General features: G+C 49.0%; 1 protein-coding gene and 1 long non-coding RNA gene across 2 annotated transcripts in view; both read left to right on the forward strand.

Moving 5' to 3' along the window:
* IGF2R (insulin like growth factor 2 receptor) overlaps window positions 1-21,484 on the forward strand; it is a 96,183-nt gene that overhangs the window by 14,674 nt on the left and 60,025 nt on the right. The window contains exons 2-5 of the mRNA XM_016152752.2: window positions 4,099-4,238; window positions 13,490-13,614; window positions 15,170-15,268; window positions 19,296-19,428. Coding sequence (XP_016008238.2) covers window positions 4,099-4,238; window positions 13,490-13,614; window positions 15,170-15,268; window positions 19,296-19,428 — 497 coding nt within the window. The remainder of the gene's footprint in view (window positions 1-4,098; window positions 4,239-13,489; window positions 13,615-15,169; window positions 15,269-19,295; window positions 19,429-21,484) is intronic.
* On the forward strand, window positions 19,436-20,231 carry LOC118603948. The gene is made up of 2 exons (XR_004951495.1): window positions 19,436-19,645; window positions 19,900-20,231. It is a non-coding gene; the product is annotated as an uncharacterized LOC118603948 (long non-coding RNA).

Raw genomic sequence — 21,484 nt, forward strand, 5'->3', positions numbered from 1 at the left:
GAGAAGTGGGGCGAGTGTCAGAGCTGTGGGTTCAGGGGCTGAGCCCACGTGGCCCGGAGGGCTCACCGTGTGAACGTGGGTATCCAGCATCGATAGCTCTGCTTGGAAGTGAGTTTGGATTTTTCGAGAGTGGGAGGGGGACATCCATTAGCCACATTTTACGTGCTGGAAAAGGAGGTAGAATGGCAAGGATTTCGCTTGCTTTCATTAAGTGTCGAAGCCAAGGTTGCTGCTCAGATGGTTCTGTGTCCGGAGGAGCAGTTCGGACTGGGAGTGGGCTGCGCTGACCGCATCGTGCGGGGCCGGGGCGGCGGGCAGGGTGCTGCTGATCCCCTGGCTCCTCGGGCCTTTGCGGTCCTCCTGCTCCACCTCTTTGCACCCCTTGTTTCCGTCAGATGAAGGGCCTGTACCCGAGAGCCCTAGTGAGTTTTAGAAGGCTCCATACTGATATGGGTGTTAGAGATTTAAGAAAATAGCCCCGGGCTTTCATGCCTCTCCTGCTGTGGGAGGTGCTTTGTGCAGCAAATATATTTAAAACGTTCGTGTGTGTGTGTGTGTGTGTGTGTGTGTGTGTGTGTGTGTATTTGAGTAAAGGCTTCGTTTCCACACAGCTTGCAAATATTTTCTTCCAGAGGTTTGTTTCTTGCCAAAAATTTAAAATTTTAATATACAGCTCAGTTTTTTTCTTTGATCTAATATGTTGGTCTCATTTTTTCTGTCAGTTTATTTTTTTAAGTCTTTACTTAAGAAATAGCTTAGTCTAGGATATAGACTTTTCTGTGAATCTCAGCTGAATGGTCTCACTTGGCTGTTAAATGAATTATGTTGTTGGTTTTCCTAATTTTGGTTGTATGTGTTCACCTCAGGTAAAGATTTTTCTAGTGGACAAGCTTTCGGACAAAAGTTTATTATTCCTCAAAGATACCATTAAATTTAATTTAGTCTGTAATACTTTCATTGCTTTTGAAACCACTTTCTGTTTCTATAACATGCTATAAAATCTTAGCATAAATTCGAAGAATGGTTTCAGCCTAGGCCGTCCTGGCGGCTGGGCCTTTCACGTGGCAAGGAGTCTAGAATCATTTAGTTGCAAACACGTAATTTTCCTAAACAGTGCTATCAGATATTTGTGTGACTTCCAAGTTTATTATGAAATAGTCTTTAAAAATATTTACTTCCAGCAGAAGCGTATCTAGATGATAACTTAATCTAACTGGAGTGCACACCGGAACAACACACTGGTGTTTGGGAAACGCTTCATGAGTTCTCAGGTAGATTATTTTAACTGAATGATTATTCCTGAGCTCCTAATGATACAAGGCTCTGGGCAGATTTGTTCGTTTTAAAGTGGACGTTCGTCCACTGGACGCAGAACGTCTCCAGGACTGATGGTCTGCAGATGTCTTGACCATGTAGTTCAGACACAGGCCGTGGCCGTCCCTTCCTTTTTTAGCGATGTGACTAAGGACTTCGCCCAGCTGCTGCTGGTCGGGGGTGTGAGTGGCATGGAAGGCCCGGCCTGGAGGGTCCGCCCTGTGGCGAGTGGTTAAAGCAACCCCCTGAAAAGAGCCAGCGCTTCCAAGGACCCCCTTTCCTTCTCCCGCGACTACTTACTGTTTGATAATCTTGACAAAGCAGCAACACTTTTTCTTTCTAGAGACCCTAATTACCAGATAAGCAGAATGATATCCTTCATTTTACTCTTTTTCATCTCTTTTCTGTTCCCAAACACACACTCTTTACATCTACCTTATTTAAATATCACCACTACAAAAACAGCAGTAGATTTCTGTTTCCTTTTTTTTTTTTTTTTTTTTTTTTTACAAAAGGTCAGTGTTTTAGGTATGGTGTGGATTTCTTTAGTTGATTCCCACCAGTCAACTCATTCTCAAATGACGTCTTTCTCTACCTCTCCCGGACGCCTGAGACTACAGCAGCTTAATGACGCCGCCGCTAAGGCAGGGAGCTTGATGCCTGGTGTCCTGGCAGAGCTTAGTCACCTCTCCGGAATGAGAGGTAGTAATAGTTCCTTTAATTAACCGTAATTAATAGAAAAGTTTTACTACAACTCTGCAAACAAAAACACTAGCTGAAAATTTTAAGGAGAGTTCCCCAGTGTCTTGTCTTTGAGTGGCCTTCCTTTGCGCCAGGTACGGAATCCAAGCCGCTTCCTTTCATCTGCAGGACCCTGCAGGGCCAGGGCTCTCTCTCTCTACTGTCCTCATGTCCCTGCTCCAGCCACACCACCCTCCTGCCTTCTCCTGCCTTTCCCATCGGCACACTGCGTCCGTTTCTGCCTCAGGACCTTGCGGTGGCCAGTCCTCTGCTGAAATAGTCTGCCCACCGTGTCTCCCCTGGGGTTCCTGCTTTTTGTCATTCAAGCCCCAGGACAAATATCCTCGCCGAAGCCTTGTCTAAAGCAGCTACTCAGTCACTTCCTGTCACGCGAGGCCGAGGCCGGGGTGGCGATTCTGTCGGAGGAGCACACACTCGTAGGTGGGATTATCCTGTGTGTTTGTTTTTCTGTTCATTTTTTGACCTCCCCTGGAACATACCCCAGGAGGGCAGCGACTTTTTGGTGTCGGTTTTGATCATTGCTGTACTCAGCGCCTCTGCAGTAAGTCCTTGAAAATATTTGTGAAGCAAATGAATAAAGGTTAGTGAAGTTCAAAGGAAACAGCCCTTCCTGGTGGGTTATTTTCTCGTGCGGTTTGACCCTCCTGACTCTGGGAGCAGCTCCGAGGTGTTCCTGGTGAGAAAGCGGGGGGAGCGCGGTGGCAACTGCTTGCGCGCTGGCGTCACCCCAAGGCAGGCGCTTGCCGAGCGCCCCGGCCTGTTTTTCAGGTTGCTGGCAGTTCAGTGGCTGGCAGAGCTCCCAGGGGAACAGTCTGCCCCCCTGCCTGAGTGCTTACGTGTGCTCATGTCCCTCGGCTTCTTGGCAGGTGGATGCGATCAGTCGCCTGACGGGCGTTCAGGAGACTGCTGGGCTCCTCGCCTGTGAAGAAGCCCGCCGTGGGGTCCCTTTGCCGGCGGACGGGCTAGTGGGGAGACTTCTTCTAGGTGGGAGGGCGTGTCGCCTGGTGGTCTCTGCCTGACACGGCCATCGCCCCGCTGTCCAGTGGAAGGGCAGCTCTGGGGAGCGCTCCGTGCTGTCCAGGTGGCACTGCTTGGGCAGAGAACCCCTGCCGTGCGGGGCTGCTGGCCTCGAGGCCTCAGCCCTGGCCGCTGCACCTCCCCCGGCCCCGCCGAGCCCAAGCGATTCTGAGTTAATTTATCTCTCTTCCTCTCAGCGATTCGGTTGAGTTAACTCAGTATCTGCATTTTGCAGGGAGCTTTTTAGTCACAATCCTCATTTCCTGTCTCTACCCTGGCTGAGGAAATGACCCCCAGCTTACAAAACAGACAAAGCTCACTCCCCCATCAGAGTGGAGAATCGGGAATAATTGTTTTGACAGAAGTGACAAACCATTATTTTGTCCCAAGTATGCAGATTGATTCATGAACAGTTACTCAGTAGCTACTTTGCTGGAGGTTTGAACAGACAATGGGTTTTCATGCATGTGAAATGCTCGTTTGTCACAGTGGGTCAACCTAAAGTCAGTCTGATTTGGGATCAGATAGTTGACTCACCGCACACCTTCGTCTTGTCAGTTCCCATCCGAACTGTGGCTGTGAATTACAAGACGAAACCAGAATTAGAACGGCCTTTCGTGTCACAACTAGTTTTTCAAAAAAAGTACAAAACATCTCTTTTGGCTTTTCGGCATTCCGGTGTGATTGGAATGGTTGCTATCTTACATTTAACATGATTCTTGAGCAATTACTTATCTGAGTTGCTATTCTTAACGGTAGAATTTTAAGAATTTCGGTGATGGTTGAGTCTCGAGGTGGCCTCAGGGTGGACGGAACCAGTGAAAGGTGGCAGTGAGTGGTTTCTGCCCAGCCTTCTGTTCAGCTTAACACAGTCGACTTTTTAGTGTTTTTGGCTAATGAAAGTTGTGATGGTTTTAAGCAAATGTGGCTTGAATATAAAACTAGAGAGAAGTTTAATTATTGGCAGATCAGCAACAGTGACGAATTGTTTTTCTTCCTTTTAAGTTACACATGGGAAGCTTTTGATACCAACAATCATGTGCTGTATAAAATCAGCGTCTGTGGCAATGTGGATGTCACCCAGTGTGGGACGTCGAGTGCTGTTTGTATGCACGACTTGAAGACAAACAGCTATCGTTCCGTGGGTAAGTAAATCCGTCCTTAAATTACCGGATGTACACGACCCCTGTTTTGCAAAAACGATTATCTGTATATAGCTATCTACAGTTATATTTGCTTATAATACATGACACGCATTTTATGTATTACAATAGTTAAATGTGGTAGCAGTTCCAACGTTCACTATGAGATTGAATCATGTTATTCCATCTAGCGGGTAGGAAGAATTATGCACGTTTGTATTTATCGATAAAGAAGGACGTTTCCTAGATGGCTCTGCCTTTTCCTGTTGTTCTTAAACCCCGTCTTTACTTTTCTCCCTCCTGTAGCCCCGTTTCCTCCAGTGTCCAGTCTCTTCCCCCTCATAACATTGTTTTCTTCTGTGGTCAGTCGATTCTCAGGCAGTCTGTAGTCACATGGGGTCAAGACGGTTCTTGGTTGGAGGCTCACGTCAGAAATTAAATGGTCCTAAGGGCAGTCCCGGGGGAAAAAGCGCGGACCCTGCTTTCCTAGGGCTCATTTTATTTCTCCATGTGGCCTCCTTTCGGGCCAGGATCCCTTTCCTCTGGGTCCGAGTGGGCTGACAGCCCTGCCAAGTGACAAGGGGCGGGAGGGGCACTGCCTGAGTGAAGGGACGTGGGGCAGACATGAAGGCCGCCAGCGCCGTCCTTGGATTGGGCGGCCTGGGTGTCGTCCACTGCGACCTTTGACCGAGGCAGTTTGCTGAAGTCTCATGGTGAGGGACAGGCATGAGATGGAGGCGGTGTGTGACCGGGACGGTGCGGCAGCAAGAAGCGGGTGCGACGGAGGATTTCGGCGTTGGGGGGACCGCTTACTGTGTTAGTTCTGCCTGTCATTTTGAATGGGAACTCCTAACACAGTTAAAAGAGCTTTTTAGCAAGTAATGTGAGAGGAGTGAGGTCTTCAAGGTCTGCTGGTTGAGGCCCAACTCCTGCTTGGTCTCCCTCTCTCCCACCGAGGAGACTGTCGGACTGAAAACATGGTAAGAGGGATTCGTGGCCCAGGATGGAGATCTGAGGAAGCACCAAGTTGTTCTGAACTCTCCGGTCAGACAAATTTATTATTCTGTGATGTACTTAAAACATTTGCAAATGAGATTGCCATTTTCCTGATTAGGACCTTTCGATGGTTCACAGAGAGAGACCACACGTGGATCTGTTGGACAGCATCACTCGGGTTTTCAGAAAGAGGAGTTGTTTTCTTCTTAACTTTATTGTAATACTTGACTGAAGTATTTTTGGCTAATGAAAATGTGTCTTCTAGTTGATGGTAGTTTAGTGTAGATTAAGGTCACACGGGTCCCAGAAGCAGACAAGTCGGTAGGAAGATGATCTGTGAGGTTCGCATTGCTGGACAACATTTGCGAATGACCAAGTTAGCTAGGCTTTGAAAGCCAGGCAGGAGAGCTGATATATTCTGGGGTATAGTGGATCCATTCGAGATGTTTTGTGATGGTAATGGGGAGGTGATCTGATAAAATGTGTTTTTAGAAAGCTGGGCCCAGCCGAATAAACAACAAAGTTGGTTAAAGGGTCTTGAGAGGCCGAAGGTAACTACATGAGTTAAAAGCTAAGTTACAGGTTGACGGTGATAGAAACCAGCAGTTCCCAGTCTCATTTTACTCCCAGGCATGCATGACAGATACTTTTCCAAGAGCTTCAAACTCCCTAAGGGAGAGAAGAATGCTAGGCGATGTGCACTTTCAGCGTTAGCAATGATTACCCTGTCCTGCAGCTCAAGAAAGCACACTAGTGCGAGTAGATGAAAGTGACATTCACGTTAGTACAGATGTAATCTTGAATCAGATCTAATTTTGCTAATTTGTGTTATTCAATAGAAATAACTAAATTTGTCATACATTTTCTTTAATCATTAAATAATAACTAAGGTTCTTGTGCACTTAGGTGCCAGGCATTATGTTTTTAAGTAAAGCATCTCATTGACTTTATTCAACAACTTTCTGAAGTGGGTGATATTCATTTCCCTCATTTTATAAATGAAGACACTGGGCACAGAATGGGTCAGCTGCTTGGCCAGCGGCCACTTGGTTGTGAATTTGAATGCTGACAGGCCAGCTCCAGAGTCTGTGTGCTTATTTGGGGCTGTGTTGTTTTGAGAGTCAGGCACATCAGACAGTTGTAGAGCTAAAATGGGAACCATGGCGAGAAATTTGAACTCCTGAGAAACTAACTTATGAACTGACTAGAAAGGGAAAAAAAATATGAATTTTGAGAACAGCCGCAAAAACTGGATTTCCCAATAAATCAGGGGAACAGGAGAGCTAGAATGGCAACAGATCCAAATATATATGAACTTAATGTATGACCAAAAGTTTGGGTATAATTTAGGTATTTGTTGGCAAACAGCATCAGACCTCTCCTTCATATAACAGAAATGACAGACCAGTTATAATTAAAAGTGAAAAGACGATAGGACATTGAGAAAAAAACCTAATAAAATAGAAATATAATCGAGAGGAGGTAAGAGCTTCTCTTAAATGATAATACAACCCAGGAGTAAAAATGGCAGTCTAAGCACAGGCAGTCCACAAAGAGGAAATCCTGACTGTTAGTGCAACTTCATTAGTGAGCCAGGTGTAAATGCAAGTCAAAGCAATAATGAAATCTCATTTTTCCTCAGATTGGCAGAAGTTAAATGGTTTTATCATAGACTGTTGGCAAGGAGCCTTGAAATGGGCATATTCATATATGTTGCTATAGGAGGATGGTCATCTGCAACCCTTTAGGACAGATAATTGATGTGAGTTTTATAGTGCCCACAAAGGCAATTTTTATACTCAGAAACAAATATTAAAACCTAAACTTTGGTTTAAATAATATTACATTATTTTTGATAAAAAAGAAAATTATACATCAGTTCTTCCTTAGACAAATGATATTGTTACATATATAAACCTGTAGCAGAGTTTAGCAGTCATTTTTATTGGGCCTGTGAACAAGATTTGGTTCCATTTACAACCTAGTTGAATCATCACCACATTTTAAAATGATTTATACATTTTATATATTTGATTTCCTCTCACAGTACTTCAGATGTGTGATCTGACAATGAAAACTTAAGCAGTAATAAAAATTTAACACATTACACTTACATTTAATACTTTAAACTTATAAATATGAACCTGAAATTCTTAGATGTTCTCATCCTGTGTCACAGTCTAAATCAGATGCTCAGTTGTAACCTTTGAATTGGTTATAACAAACATTGCAAGTCTGTAAAAGTACCGAATATGTTCAAATTCCCATAACATCCTAAATATGAATATTATGGTTTTAATTTAATTAATCTGAGGGTTAAAAGCTTGTAGATACACTTCAGGAACCCTTTTACCAGCCCATTTAATTGAAGCAATGTGCCTGCTAGGGTAGTGTTAATTGAGGTCACTCACCACCAAAGCTTGGGATTCTGGCTGTCTTCTTGGTGACCTGGTAGGACACAGTGAATCTGATTGTAGTTGCTGTGTCAGGTGACTTCATTTACTCAGGAGACTGGTCCTGACTTTAGGTGATACTTAAATTGTGGCTCATGTGTACACTTAGAGAAATCTTACAACAGCCATCCAGGTTGATCACTGGATTGAATTTTGCATCTTTCAGTAGTAAGATGTGAAAGTATGTTTTCCTCTTAAGCTCTATATTCATTTTCTTAAAATAATATACTTGTTTGATATTTTAAGATACCTGGTTTAGTTTTAGATTTAACTCATGTTTTTGTCTCACGGATGGTCTCTCCTGATAGTCTGGCAGTATCTGTTAAATTTTAAAATATATATTCTCATAACCTGCTTTTGTAAATATTACCAATAAAGGAATCAGTACTGTACATAGATTTCTGTACAGTATTTTTTTCGTAGTGTTAATTGTGGCAAATATGCTGGAACAACCTAACTCTATGGGGGAATGGTTCAATAAATTGTATATTTTATTTTGATTTACTTGGTTAATTCACATCTAAAAACATATATGAATAAATTATATTTTAAAACAGTCAACACTTAATATTCATTTATTTATAACAAATACTCGAATGAATCAGTCACTAAAACAGACAAAAGGCCCTTTTCTCATGGAGCTTACAGACAAAAACAACACTGGCTAAGTAGTACATTAGAATGTGATGAGTGCTGTAAAAAAGGAGGGGAAGGAGGGGGAGTGCTGGCGTTTTCGGGGGTATGTATTCAGGGTTATTAAGTGGGGTACGTGTTGCTGAGAAAGTGACATGTAAGCAAAGACTTGGCGCTGAGAGAGTGAGTCTTGTGGCTCTTGGGGGAAAAGCCAGTGCAGGAGACAAGGGGGAGTATCTGAGGAGGGTAATCGGTGGTAGCAAGAATAGAAATCTCTTTTAAAGAGCGTTGATATAAAGAGGAGCAGAAAAATGAGGCAGTAGCTGGAGGAAAACCTGGGTAGAGAGAATTCTTCGTCAGTTTGGTGAAACAACATGGATAGTCCACTTTGAAGGACACGACACAATAAAGACAGGAAAGTAGCGAGGGACGCCTAAGTCGAGCACACCGGTGACTAGCACGGAGAGGGCTGTCTGCCTGCCTGGCAGGCTCTGATGGATGTGTTGGCGAGGCCCGGCGGCCGCGCGGTGGGCCCTGGAGCCGCTCGCGATGTTGGGATCATCAGGCCATGCAGCCTCAACGAGGCCGAGTGGCGAGCTCGGCTGGGTTCGGTCGGGGACGCCGAGGGTTGCAGGCGAGGCCTGGCAGGCCCGGAGCGCGGCCCGGTCTGGCGGGCTCTGGTGAGCGCGGTCTGGCGCGCAGGGTCTGGACGACCCGGCGCGGCCTGGCCTGGAGAGCGTGGCCTGGTCTGACGGGTACGGGCGAGCGCGGCCTGGCGGGCCTGGCGCGCAGGGTCGGGAGGACCCGGCGAGGCCTGGCCGGTAGAGCGTGGCCTGGCCTGGCGGGTACGGGCGAGCGTGGCCTGGCGGGCCCCCTGGTGCGCAGGGTCGGGAGGACCTGGCGTGGCCTGGCCGGTAGAGCGTGGCCTGGTCTGGCGGGTCCTGGCGAGCGCGGCCTGGTCTGGCGGGCCCGGGCGAGCGCGGCCTGGAGGGCCCGGCCTGGAGAGCGCGGTCTGGCGGACCCAGCGCGCGGTCTGGCGGACCCGGCGCGGTCTGGCGGACCCGGCCTGGAGAGCGCCGTCTGGCGGACCTGCCATGGCCTGGCGGGCCCGGCAAGCGCGGTTGGGTCTGGCGGGCCCAGGCGAGCGCGGCCTGGCCTGGCGGGCTCGGCCTGGAGACCGCGGTCTGGTGGGCCTGGCGCGCGCAGCCTGGTCTGCAGGACCCGGCCTGGCGAGTGCGGCCTGGAGGACCCGGCGCGGTCTAGTCTGGTGGGGCCCTGCCAGCGCGGCCTGGTCTGGTGGGCCCGGGCGAGCTCGACCTGGTCGGGCGGAGCGGGCCTGGAGAGCGCGGTCTGGAGGACACGGCGAGGCCTGGCGGGCCCTGGAGAGCGCGGCCTGGCGGGCCCGGTACGCAGGGTCTGTAGGACCCGGCGCGGCCTGGCCTGTAGAGCTCGGCCTGGTCTGGCTGACCCGGCCTGGAGAGCGCCGTCTGGTGGGCCGGGAGCTCGTGGTCTGATTTGGAGCACTGGGCCTGGAGACCGCGGTCTGGAGGACCTGGCGCGCGCGGCTCGGCGCGGTCCGGAGGACCCGGCGCGATCTGGCGGGCCCGGCGAGCGCGGCCTGGTCTGGCGGGCCCAGCGAGCGCGGCCTGGTCTGGCGGACCCGGCCTGGAGAGCGTGGTCGGGAGGACCTGGCGCGCGCGGTCTGGCGGGCCTGGCGCGGTCCGGCGGGCCCAGCGCGCGGTCTGGCGGACCCAGCGCACGGTCTGGCGGGCCCAGCGCGCGGTCTGGAGGACCCAGCGCGGTCTGGCGGACCCGGCCTGGAGAGCGCGGTCTGGAGGACTCGGCGCGGCCTGGCGGGCCTGGGCGAGCGCGGCCTGGTCTGGCGGGCTCGGCCGGGAGACCGCGGTCTGGCGGGCCTGGCGCGCGCAGCCTGGTTTGGAGGACCCGGCCTGGAGAGCGCGGCCTGGAGGACCCGGCGCGTTCTGGTCTGGTGGGGCCCCGCCAGTGCGGTCTGGTCTGGCGGACCCGGCCTGGAGAGCGTGGTCTGGCGGGCCCGGCGCGCGGTCTGGAGGACCCGGCGCGGTCTGGCGGGCCCGGCGAGCGCGGCCCAGCCCATTTGGCGCCGTCCTCGGGAGCTGGCCGTGGGCCTGGCGTGCTGGCCGCCGCCCCGCAGTCCTCGCCCGGCTCTTGTCCGGGGAGGACGGCCAGGCTGGCCGGTTGCCGCGGTTCGCTGCCGCGGTTCGCTGTGGCCTCTCCCCGGGTGCCCGGGTTGGCAGCCGGTCTCGGCCGCCTGGCGGAGGATCGGGCAGAGGAGGAAGGCGAGAAAGACGGGCAGGCGCGATCCCGATGGGCCTGGTGATGAGGGATGCCGGTGCCCCGTGCCGCGGCGGCAGAGCGCTGCCGGATCCCTCTCGGCCTGAGGCCAGGGACCTTCTCGTTTCGTTTTCAGGGTGGGCCCAGCAGTTATGAGAAGCCCCAGGAGCTCTGGGCACAGGGCCGGAACGGGCCGCGTTGTGGGGGAACAGGAGGCGTGGGGGAGGGTCTTCAAGGTGGGGGGCTGCGGCCCCTGAGCGCCCTCTTGTGTCTGCAGCGTGTGCGCCGCTTCCCACCAGCTTGGCCCGCCTTCTGAGTCTCCTGGAGCGCCGGGCTGCAGGGGCGCACCGAAGCTCCGCCCTGTCTCCCAGCTTTAGACACACCCCCTGTGGGCGGGGCTAAAAGGCGCTGTCCATAGGGCGCTGTCCTCGGTCCCGGAGCCTCAGCAGCGCTTCTGTGCCGTTTTAGGAAAAAAAATAAGACAAAAAAAGAAAAAAAAGAAAAAAAAAGATTTTCGAATAGACTTCGGGAGTTTCAGGCAGACCCTTGCACGTAGGTAGGCAGGATAAAGAACCGCTGTGCTGTCGGCCCGATGATGTAAGGCATCTCTGAAATCCATTACCTGGTCTCCAGCTGGCATCTTAATTTTGACTCCGTTTTTTTTCTCTTTTTAAAAAAAGATCTCAGATGTGTGTATCATATTGGACCAGTTATAATCCCGAGTTCATTATTACACTCGCTATTAATCTGTGTACTAACCTTTTTCTTTTCTTTTTTTTAAAATTAGTTCTTTTTGTTTTTTTTTTAATTAGTTGTTTTGGATAATGTAATAAACCACATCTCTAACAAAATCTAGGGACTTGACAACCACTAGCTAGGTGTCTTTGTCCCTCCACCCCGCGCCTCTTGTCTCCCTTTTCACTGGAATTAATCATTAGCTCACGTTCTATGTTTAAAAACTTTCTTCCTCTGTTTCTCATTTCTTCAGCCCCCCACCCCTAGTCTTTGTGTGTGTGTGTGTGTGTGTGTGTGTGTGTGTGTAAATGTGGTTTTCAAGTTTTTTGGGATTTAAGTGGTAACAACAGTATCGCTCAAAGTCAACTATATTGTTGCCTCACACTGTACCTTATTCCTTCTAACTCCTATGTAATATCGTGTGGATCAATGAAAATTAATTTTTCCACTCTTCTGTTAATGAGAATTTTGTTTGTTTCCAGGTTTTTGCTAGTGTGAAGAACTCGAGACGTTCTTTTTTTTCACTTGCTTCTTGTTATATATGTACGTGTGTGCGGTTTTCTCTTTTGCATATTTGGAAGAATTGAATAGCTCAGTCATAGGGTATGTGAAGGTTTAATTTTGGAGCATAATGCCTTGCTGACTTATGTAGTGGCCGTACCAGTTTGTACCAGCAGCATCGATCTCAGGACCATCTCTTCAACATTTGGCATTTAATTTTTTTGTCAATGGAATGGCCGCAATTGGTATACCATTCGATCTTGCTTTGCAGTTTATTGTTCGCCAGTGCTGTTGAACGTCTCTTCACGTATTTATTGACGTTTGTTTTTTTTTTCTGTCTGATCATGTTTTGTCCGTTTCATATTTCAGTTATCTATTGCATGTGATCTGTTCTTTCTAGAAGCTTTAAGAATTTTCTCTTTGGTTTTGATGTTAAAATTTACCATATTTCGGCTAGGTGTGGATTTTTCTTTATCTCTCCTTTTTGTGCTTTGTCAGTCAGAAGTCATTCATTTTCTTTTATTTTCTAGACTTATATTTGTTTTGTTTTTTTGTGTGTAAGTATGTATATATATTCTTGATGCCAGTTCTTTGCCAGCTCTGTGTATAACCCAGTTTATAACTTGTTTTTGTTTTCTTTAAGCTATTTTTTGATGAATAGACACTTTTAAATTTAGTAAGTCAGCTTTATCAATTTTTTGGTAGTTAACACTATTGATTCTCAAATATTTTCCTACATTAAGATTCAAAATTTTCTAAGTTTTAAAGTTTGGCTTTTGACATTTACATTTTTAATCTATTTAGAGTTGATTTTTGTATATGGTGATAGGTAGGGATCCAATTTTATTTTTTGTATGTATTGCCACTTTTTTTTTTTGTTCCATTTCTAGAACAGTCTTTTTTGCCCACTGATCTAATATGTCCTGTGTCATAGATTAAAGTTCGATTTGCACACATGGCTTTGCGTTCTCCGTTCTAGTCTTTTGGTTTCTATTCTAGTCTGCCAGTTTATGTGTTGCAATGCCATTCACTATCATATTGCTGTGTAGACTTTTTATTTTATTACAGCAGTGTCCCAGGCAAACTGAGACATGATCACCCCACTTGTGGCTCATTCTAAAGAACTTTGGTTTTATAGCACGTATGATGGGACGTTATTGAAGAATTTCAGCAGCCAAGTTATAGGGTCTGATAAATAAATGTTTTTAATCTCACTGGGGCAGGGGAGTTAGTGAGGGATGAGACAAAATTGGACACAAGGGCGCTAAGTAGGAGGCTAGCGCCAGAGTACAGGTGAGAGATAGATGACAGTGGTTTTAGTAGTAATCGAGATGGAGAGAAGTGGATGGATTCGAGATTTAGGTAGAACCAACAGAACTTTCTGACGTGTTGAATGTGGTAGATGAGCGCAAGCTAGGACTCAGTGTCATGTGTTTGGGGCTTGAACAGCTGGGTGTATGGGGACGCCATTCCTGAGATGGAGGGTTCTGGGGAAGGGACATTTTGTAAGTTTATAACCTTTCAGATGAATTATAGTACCACTTTGAATTCGCTCATGCTTGGAAACAGCTGTACAGCTTTGAGTGTTTTACGGCTTGTTCATGCTCTTTTCTCTCCAAATAGGCGACTCTCTTTTGAAAAGTGCCACCAGAACTCTTCTGGAGTTCAACACAACAGTGAAATGCGATTTGAAGCCAAGAACAAATCGAGTCCAGAGTAGTATCACCTTCCTATGTGGGAAGACCTTGGTGAGTCCACAGGGTCACTTTATAATTTTCCCTTTGTTAAAAATTTATGCTCCTCGGGAGGTTTTGCTATAGCCTGTGTGCTAGGAAGAATAAGTGAGCAAAATTGCAAACAGAAACAGATAAACAGAAACCCCAAGCAAATCACGAACTGATAAGTAAAAAATCCCAAGTGTATAGTTACAACTTTTAAGTGAAACTTGATTTGCATCCTATGTAAAACTACTGCAATTCAGAGTGATTAGTGTGTTTAAACTCCAAGCACTGTTTAATGCTTACGTTGCAGGCATAATTTTTTTTTTTCCTAAAATCTCTTCTCTCAGCATTTCATTTTGATAGATTTTAGGGTAATATGTGGTTTTTTTTTAATGTTTTATTTCCTCATTTACATTAAATTGGAGAGGCCGACATCTATCTAGGAAAAGCCTTGGCCACGGGAATGGGGTTCCCACCCTTTTTGGGTTTTACTAATGTCGAAAGGGGATATCATTGTTTAAAGCATGATTTGTTTCTGCTTTTTGCATATCGTATGTGATTTTTTTTTTTTACTTTAATCTTTGCTATTTAGAAAGAGACTTTCAGTAAATAATTGCTAGCTTTTAGGAAAAGCAATTTGTACACAGATCCCATGAATGTTCTCTAATCAGAGTGAGGACCCAAGTGTTTGCAACAATCAGGTTCAGTGAAACTCAGGTGGCTACAAGATTGCTTTAAAATATGATTTTAGAATTTGATGGCGTGACTATTGTATCTTCAGATCCATAATGTTATCTGAAGAACTTTAAAAATAAAACTTATATTGTTAAGTTTGGACCAACCTATCAATTGCTCTATTGTTCATGTTGAAACCTTGGAAAAAAAAAATCTGTCGGCAGTGATGTGAAATGTGGAAGTCCGTATTACTGAATAAGCTAGCTGCTGTTTTCATTTTAACTGATTTCCTTCAAGAATTCTGTGTTTTTCATAAAAGAACCAGAATTGCAAAGAACTCCTTAGAATTGCATTTGAGAGTATAGAGGTAAATTCCCGCCATGGCGTGTCTGAGTTTGGAGGCAGTCTTGGTTGCGATGGGGGAGGGGGACTCCCCTTAGGCTCGAGGGGTGGTGGGTGGTGGGTGGGTGGGGGTGTCTGAAGCGAGGCTGATTTACGAACTCGGTCAAGTTTGGATGGGCCTCCTCCCTTGGCTTACAGGAAGCATGAGGTCACATTTTCTGGCTTGGATTTTGTTGGCATTTGGTTAGGAGAACATTTGGAGTTTGAGAACAGAAGGACTCTGAGGATTCCTTCCCATGAGTTTACTGTACTTGCATAGTTGGGGCAAGAGAACAGTTTTGGCCTGATTATACTAAAATTCCAGCATGATTTCATGAAGCTTTTGTTTCAGAATTGTCGGGTTTGGGAACTTCGTGATGACCTCGTTGAGCTAACAGTTGCGTTCACCCATCCCACCCCCTCTTTGCTACTTTAAAAATTTTCATGAGCCTTGACTCTTTCTAACTTTAAAAAAAGAAAACTTCACAATGTACAGTATGGTAACTTTTAATTTTATTTTTAATAGGGAACTCCTGAATTTATAGCCACAGCAGACTGTGTGCACTACTTTGAGTGGAGGACCAATGCAGCCTGCAAGAAAGACACATTTAAAGCTAATAAAGAGGTAACAAGGGCACTTCAAGGTTACGTGCTTGTGATGTATATTCTGGGAGCCTTAAGATTTGAAATACACAAACCTTTTAGGGTGGAAATCTCTTTTAGTTTTCAAACTTCATTGAGCAGCGATATCATGTGATCTAACTGCTAAAATTGTACGAGGTGGTTCTTATTTTTAGGACAGGGCATTTAAAATATCACAGGATGTGACTGAAGTAGAAGGGTTCACCCACGGAAGGCAAGTTAGTTCTTGGTTTCTGGTGCTGTGCAATTCAGTAACTAAGTAGCGTGATCGAGCTGGGAGTCAGCGTGTTCACTGCGCTGCGGGCACCATCTCCACATGGGGCTTGCGGTGTCTTCTGGACCGTGCGTCTGGGCCAGGTGTCCCAAGCCCCCTGGTTCTTTGCTGGCTCACCTCAGAGGCTGGACGACCGTTGTTGTTCCTTCTGCTCTTTCTCTCATGTCCCGTCCAGTCACTCTTGGTGATCCGTGAAGGATCCCGTCCACTAGGACTAGAGCCTCTGAAATCGGGTGTCCCGTGTGGCCTTCCCGGGCCGTGCCGGGAGCAGACAGCTCTTCCCTCTGCCGCTTCTCTCCTCCCACACGTGTCTTGACCGTGGCAGCCGCCTTCGTGGCTTGATTCGTCTCCCTTCAATGGGTTTTCTGTTCTGAAGGACTGAGGTCAAAGACTCACTTAGGAGCTAGAGCTGACAAATGGGGCTCATTTTCGCTGATGGGCTAATACAGTGTCGTTTAGGAACCGGGAAAAGAGAGAAGTTTGTTTAAAAAAAAAAAATAAAACCAAATACGGCAGTCTACAGAAGCAAAGACAGCCTGATGCGGGAGCGGCAGAGGCAAAATGCCGCCCGCGGCAAAGAGCGTGAGGAGCGCTTGGCTGGGAAACGCTTCCAGTGTGGGGAGAGAGAGAAGGAAGGCCGAGCACAGCCACGCTGGTAGTGGGAGATGGTGTCGGATTTCAGCTTTAAATTTTAAAATGGAGGTTAGACTTAGCCGGCCAGTGTGCCGTGAGGCAGGGAAAGCCGCTCAGAACCACAGGCGACGTGCCTGCTCCCCGGAGACCACAGGCCTCCCCCGGCCCCTCGGGTGCTCCCGGGGGCCCTGACGCCCAGCCCAACAGCCTCCCCATGCTTTCTGGCTGGACCGCGCCTCCAGCCCCCTCCCTCGCGTTGCGAAGCTGACAGTTGTGTCTCCCACCACCCAGGGAAACGTTGCTTTCCACATTACAGACATAAATAGCAGTTGGTGTTCCCTTTCGTTTGCGTCGTAGATCAGGAGTCACAGAGTACAGCCGACGGGCCACGTCCGGCCCCAGGCCTGTGTGTGCGCCACCCCAGGACTGAGCACGATCTTTACGTTTTTACAGAGTGGTAAAGAAACAAAGAAGACTACGTCACGGGGACCTACGTGACTCATAAAGCCTGGAATATTTTCTGTGTGGCCCTTTGCAGGAGAAACACGTCCTGTTCTGAATTGTCTTCTTTTCAGGGTGGAGTAGGGAGCTTTACTGTGTGTTCCTCAAAACAGCGACATTTACTGTCTCTTAGCGGCTTACCTAAAGATGCATGAGACATGCTGCAGTTTGTTCTCAGCGATCATCTCCAGCTCCGGTCGGCAGCTGGGGCTTAATTCATTCAGTTTCCACCTACTGAGGGCTGTCGTGGGATAAGCAGTCGACATTTCATTACGTTTAGAAAAGCTTCTTGTTTTCAGGAGCTCACGGACTGAAGGTGTGGAGGGCATCTCTCTGGTCACAACCTGAATTTCTTTCTTTCTTAGCTGCAGATGCATTAGGCAGAAAGAACTGAAGAGCATGATGGCCGCTAAAATAGCCTTGCCGTCACTGCTAGCAGAGCATGACGAGGCACAGTCCCTCTTCTCTGTCTTCAGTAGGATTTGATTACATAGTACAGGCTACGGTATAACTTCGAAAATTATGTGAAGTGTTTTCCATGCTTGTGAAACACTCAGCATTCCTTTAAAAAAAAAAAGAACGGATTGGTTTAGAGTCAGTGTTTCTTGATTTCCACACCTTATGGACGTCTCCTCATTCCTTTGTTAGTGTTGCCTTGTCAGGCTTAGGCTGCTTCGGGATGGGCAGAGATCCTGGTAATTCCAGACGGGGCCTCTTGAAACTACCACCATAATGCTTGTTCGGTGAATTGGGGTAGGGTGTTTTTAGATAATGATTTCCTTAAAACATTGTGGACGTACGTCCCCTGCCATAGCAGTCTTGGGAACACGGACAGCTCAGAACTTACGGGAGCCACGTGAACACGGCTAACACAGGCACAGTGTTAACGGGGTCATCCGGTGTGTGGAGTGTGGGGCTGGCACCACCGCCTCCTGCGGCTGCTGCGTTCCCGCTCTCATGAGCATCTTCGTGGCCTGCTCGTGGGGCAGGAAGTGGGAGGACTTTCCCCAGGAGCCCGGGCTGTTTTCCGACGCTCGCTCCAGCTCTGTGGGGCGCTGCGTAGGGTGTGTCTGCTGCTCCTTCCTGGAGCAGAGAGCCAGCCAGCGGCTGCTAACCGCTCTGGGCTGCGTGTCTGTCTGTGGGCCTTGCTTACAGGATCCCTCAAGCCTCTGGTGGAATTGAGCTAGGTCAGAGTTACGAGTTATTTCCCATGCGGCCCCCTCTTCCCCCCGAGCCGTGGGGGAGACTCCCTTTTCTTTCATTTTATAGCTGGAGAGGTGCCCCTTATCCCCCATCCTAACTTGTCAGCTGAATCTCTCCCCTCTCGGGTTTGTGTTTCTGTATTATCTTGCTGGGGAATGACAAGTTTTAGGTCTGCGGGATTGTGGATGCTGGTGACTTTCGCTGGAACCTAGTGACAGCCCGTAGGACACCTTTATTTTATTTGAGTTGCTCTTCTGTGGGACACGGCGTTAGGCTTGGCGTCTGGCCTTCCGATTCTGCCAGCTCTCCGTGCGTCATGCTAGCCGGCCAGCCTCCCTCGGTATCACAAAGATCTCCGATCGGCCTTGGAAGCTGTGGGAGACTTTGCTCTAAGGATCTGGTTGGAATGAGTTCACGTGTCCCCTGAGGCTGAGAGAAGATGTGAGTTGTTTGACTTAATCCATTAGCTGTCCATGAAATCTCAGAAAACAGGACTGGGGCGAAGGTCACGGGGTCAGAGCACTCCTGCAGATTTGATAGCATCTAAGAAAAATTCGGATGCTAAATATTAAGCACGAACCTTTGTAAATGGACCCGCCTCTGAATAGCCTCAGTCTCAAAGACAAAATCGTAGGGAAATTATCCGTAGGAAATGAGGAAGCAAACTACCTTGAACGATTGCAGAGAACATGGGTTTTTAGAATGTTCCTTTGCAAGCATGATTAAAACGATGCCGGTGCATGACTCGGGAAATAAGACTCACAGGGCGTTTCAAGCGAAGACACTGTGGTGGATGGTGTCAAGTGGGTGACCAGGGCCGTTTTAGTCTTGGGCAGATCTCTCAACTTGAACACTTTGCCCTCAGAAACAGGTAGAACCCTCAAAGCCAGAATCTCACCATTGTGAGCCCAGTGGGCGGGAGGCGGGGTGTAAACATCAGATCTGACAGGGGGCAGTTGAAGGTGACCTGGCAGGTGTGGTTTAGGTGGAGTGGGGACCACGTACAGGAGAGGTTGGAAGGCGGGGAGGAGGAGGTGACGAGGGTGGGCAGGGCAGGGACTTCTGCTGTAAGCGTCACAGCTGTGGGGTGGTAGCTGGGGGGTGGACGGACAAGGGAGGACCTTTGTCAGGTGGGCGATACTGCTGTGTGGGGAGGGAAGAGGGGCCGGCGCGGGCGAGTGAGGATGGGTGCAGAGGCGCGGGCGCACGCGGGTGAGCAGGATCCTGACTCTGGAGCCGGTGAAGTGCTTATAAGCCTTTGCTTTTTCGGTGGCATCATGGCCTGATAGACCCTAAGCACCGGAGGCCAGTGTTACGTGACATCGGTCATAGGCTTCACTGAGCCACTAGCCCCAAAAAGGTGTGTGTCGAAGACTGACTTTCCTGTCCTCTCTCCTAGGTTCCGTGCTATGCGTTTGATGGAGAGTTCAGGAAGCATGATTTAAACCCTCTGATCAAGCTGAGCGGTGCTTACTCGGTGGACGACTCTGACCCGGACACCACTCTGTTCATCAATGTTTGCAGAGACATAGGTCTGAATCTTGGGGGGCGTGGGCGTGGGGGCGAAGAGACTTCCAGAAGGCTCCCTCCCACCCGTACCCACCTACTCGGATATCCACGGCCCACCATGGTCTCCGTACAGCCCAGCCCTAGGTCCCAGTTAGTTCCGATTCCATCACGAACACCCTCCACACTGTTGGTCCGTCCCAGCGTGTTCTCTGCCAGACACCTGGGTTTCAGGATTCCCAGGTAGATCTCACTTCCAGTGCGATGGGGAAGGGTGGGGGGAGGGACGGATCGACTGGGTGTGCTGGGGACAGCTGAGGCAGGGTGGAGTCACAGTTCCCGGGGGGCCGGGGGTGAAGGTACGTGCTGTGCGTACCCACGCCCCTCGGCTTGGAGCTGCAGGCCGGTAGGGGAGAGAGGCTGCCCGGAGTCCTGGGGCCCCTGGTCACGACGCCTGTTTCCTTCCGGGCTGACTTCTTGCCTCGCTTCCTCTGAAGGTGCCAGAACTGGTGTGAGGAGCTCGGGTGTCTTTGCTAAAGTAACTGAGGGCCGTACACGGTCTTATCTGACGGGGCCATGAGAAGTGCTCGCTGAGCCCGAGCGCGCGCCGCAGCGACTCCTAGGAGCTGGCGCGATGCTCCTTTCCGGGACCGTGAGCTGCTGGTCCTGCGGGCCGGGGCCGGGCCTTCGGCTGTGCCGGCTGTGCCGGTAGTGAGCTTTGCTCGTAATCGACTAATAAAAAGTTCATTTTTTCCTGTGTTTTCCTTCCATTCTTATTTCTCATACAGTGCACAGGATTTTGGCCTTAGGAAAGTTTGGAAAAATTTTTTAAAATAAACAGTATAGGCTAGTATTGCTGAGTGATAAGCACATGAGTGTTAGTTTACAGTTATTATTCTTTAAATTGTACATGTACCGTATGTACCGTTTTGTTTACTTCTAAGCAGTTTTAAAAAGTGAATATACCACATACAGGGTTCAAGAGTGACCGGCGATCATTTACATTTTCTGTGCTTCAGGTTTTTTACGTCATTCTTTTTTTTCTCTAACGACAGCTTTTATTGTTCTTTTGGGAAAAGGTTGATAGACAAAGTCTTTGTCTTAGATGGGTCTATAGCTCAAATTTGATTAAAAAATTGAAGTCTCAAAGACTCTTGAATTCTGAAATAATATGCTATTTTAGTGTAGAAAACATTTAGACTTCTGGTCTTCCCTATCACCTTTCGGGCTATCGCACCCACTGGGTGTGTCCCTGCGAGAGTGCTCTTCTTCCCGATTTACCGGCTGTTTGAGCGGAGCTCCGGCGCCGTTGGTTCTCATGGGGGTGCTCAGTCTTTGCCCCGATACTCTCCCTCCCCAGGAAATGGCCCCGAGCCTCCCCGGGCTTGGAAGTGACCCTCACAACCTCAGGGACAGTCGTAGCTTTCCTGCCGTCGGCTTAACTCTTTGCACACCGAGGGGCACCTGCCTCACATTCGTCTTCAGTAAACCAAACGGTCTGTCCACCGTGCGTCCCCGTGGGGCCCAGGAGCCCACACACGCGGTACAGCAGAGCTCGCTGTGGACTGGGACCACCTGCTAGTGAAACCCCGTGATGCAGGCGTGAGACCTCAGGGGTCACCGTCCTCCTCATCACCTGGTGGCTCCTGCAGCACACTGGAGAAGAGGTGGTAACGGCCGCCCACGTCGGCTGCGAAGGCTTTAGTTAAAGCCCAAGCCCGCCGATATTTACTCGCTCACGGGAACTAACTTGGAACCCCTACTGTGCGCTAGGCACTGATTGAGACACCGAATCACAGCACTGACCGCATGGGAAGTTCCTGCTCTCGTAGTCAAGCAGAAGCCCAGGTGACGATCGCAGCGGCGCCGCGGAGGGAGGCGCGGCCGTGCGATTCCGGCCGTTGCCGTTGGCAGTCTGTGCAGTCCAGGCGTCGACCTAGACGCACTGAGCGCGCTCCTTCCCCAGCCCGCCCCCAGACCTGCAGCGAGGGTCGTGTCTTTAGACCAGGGTTAGCTGGAGGGGGAGTGCGTGGTGGGTCTGCGATTTGAACCCAGAGCCGTCTGTGGGTTCTTCCCCTGATC

Source organism: Rousettus aegyptiacus, unplaced genomic scaffold, assembly GCF_014176215.1.
Source record: "Rousettus aegyptiacus isolate mRouAeg1 unplaced genomic scaffold, mRouAeg1.p scaffold_m13_p_1, whole genome shotgun sequence".
NCBI lineage: Eukaryota > Metazoa > Chordata > Mammalia > Chiroptera > Pteropodidae > Rousettus > Rousettus aegyptiacus.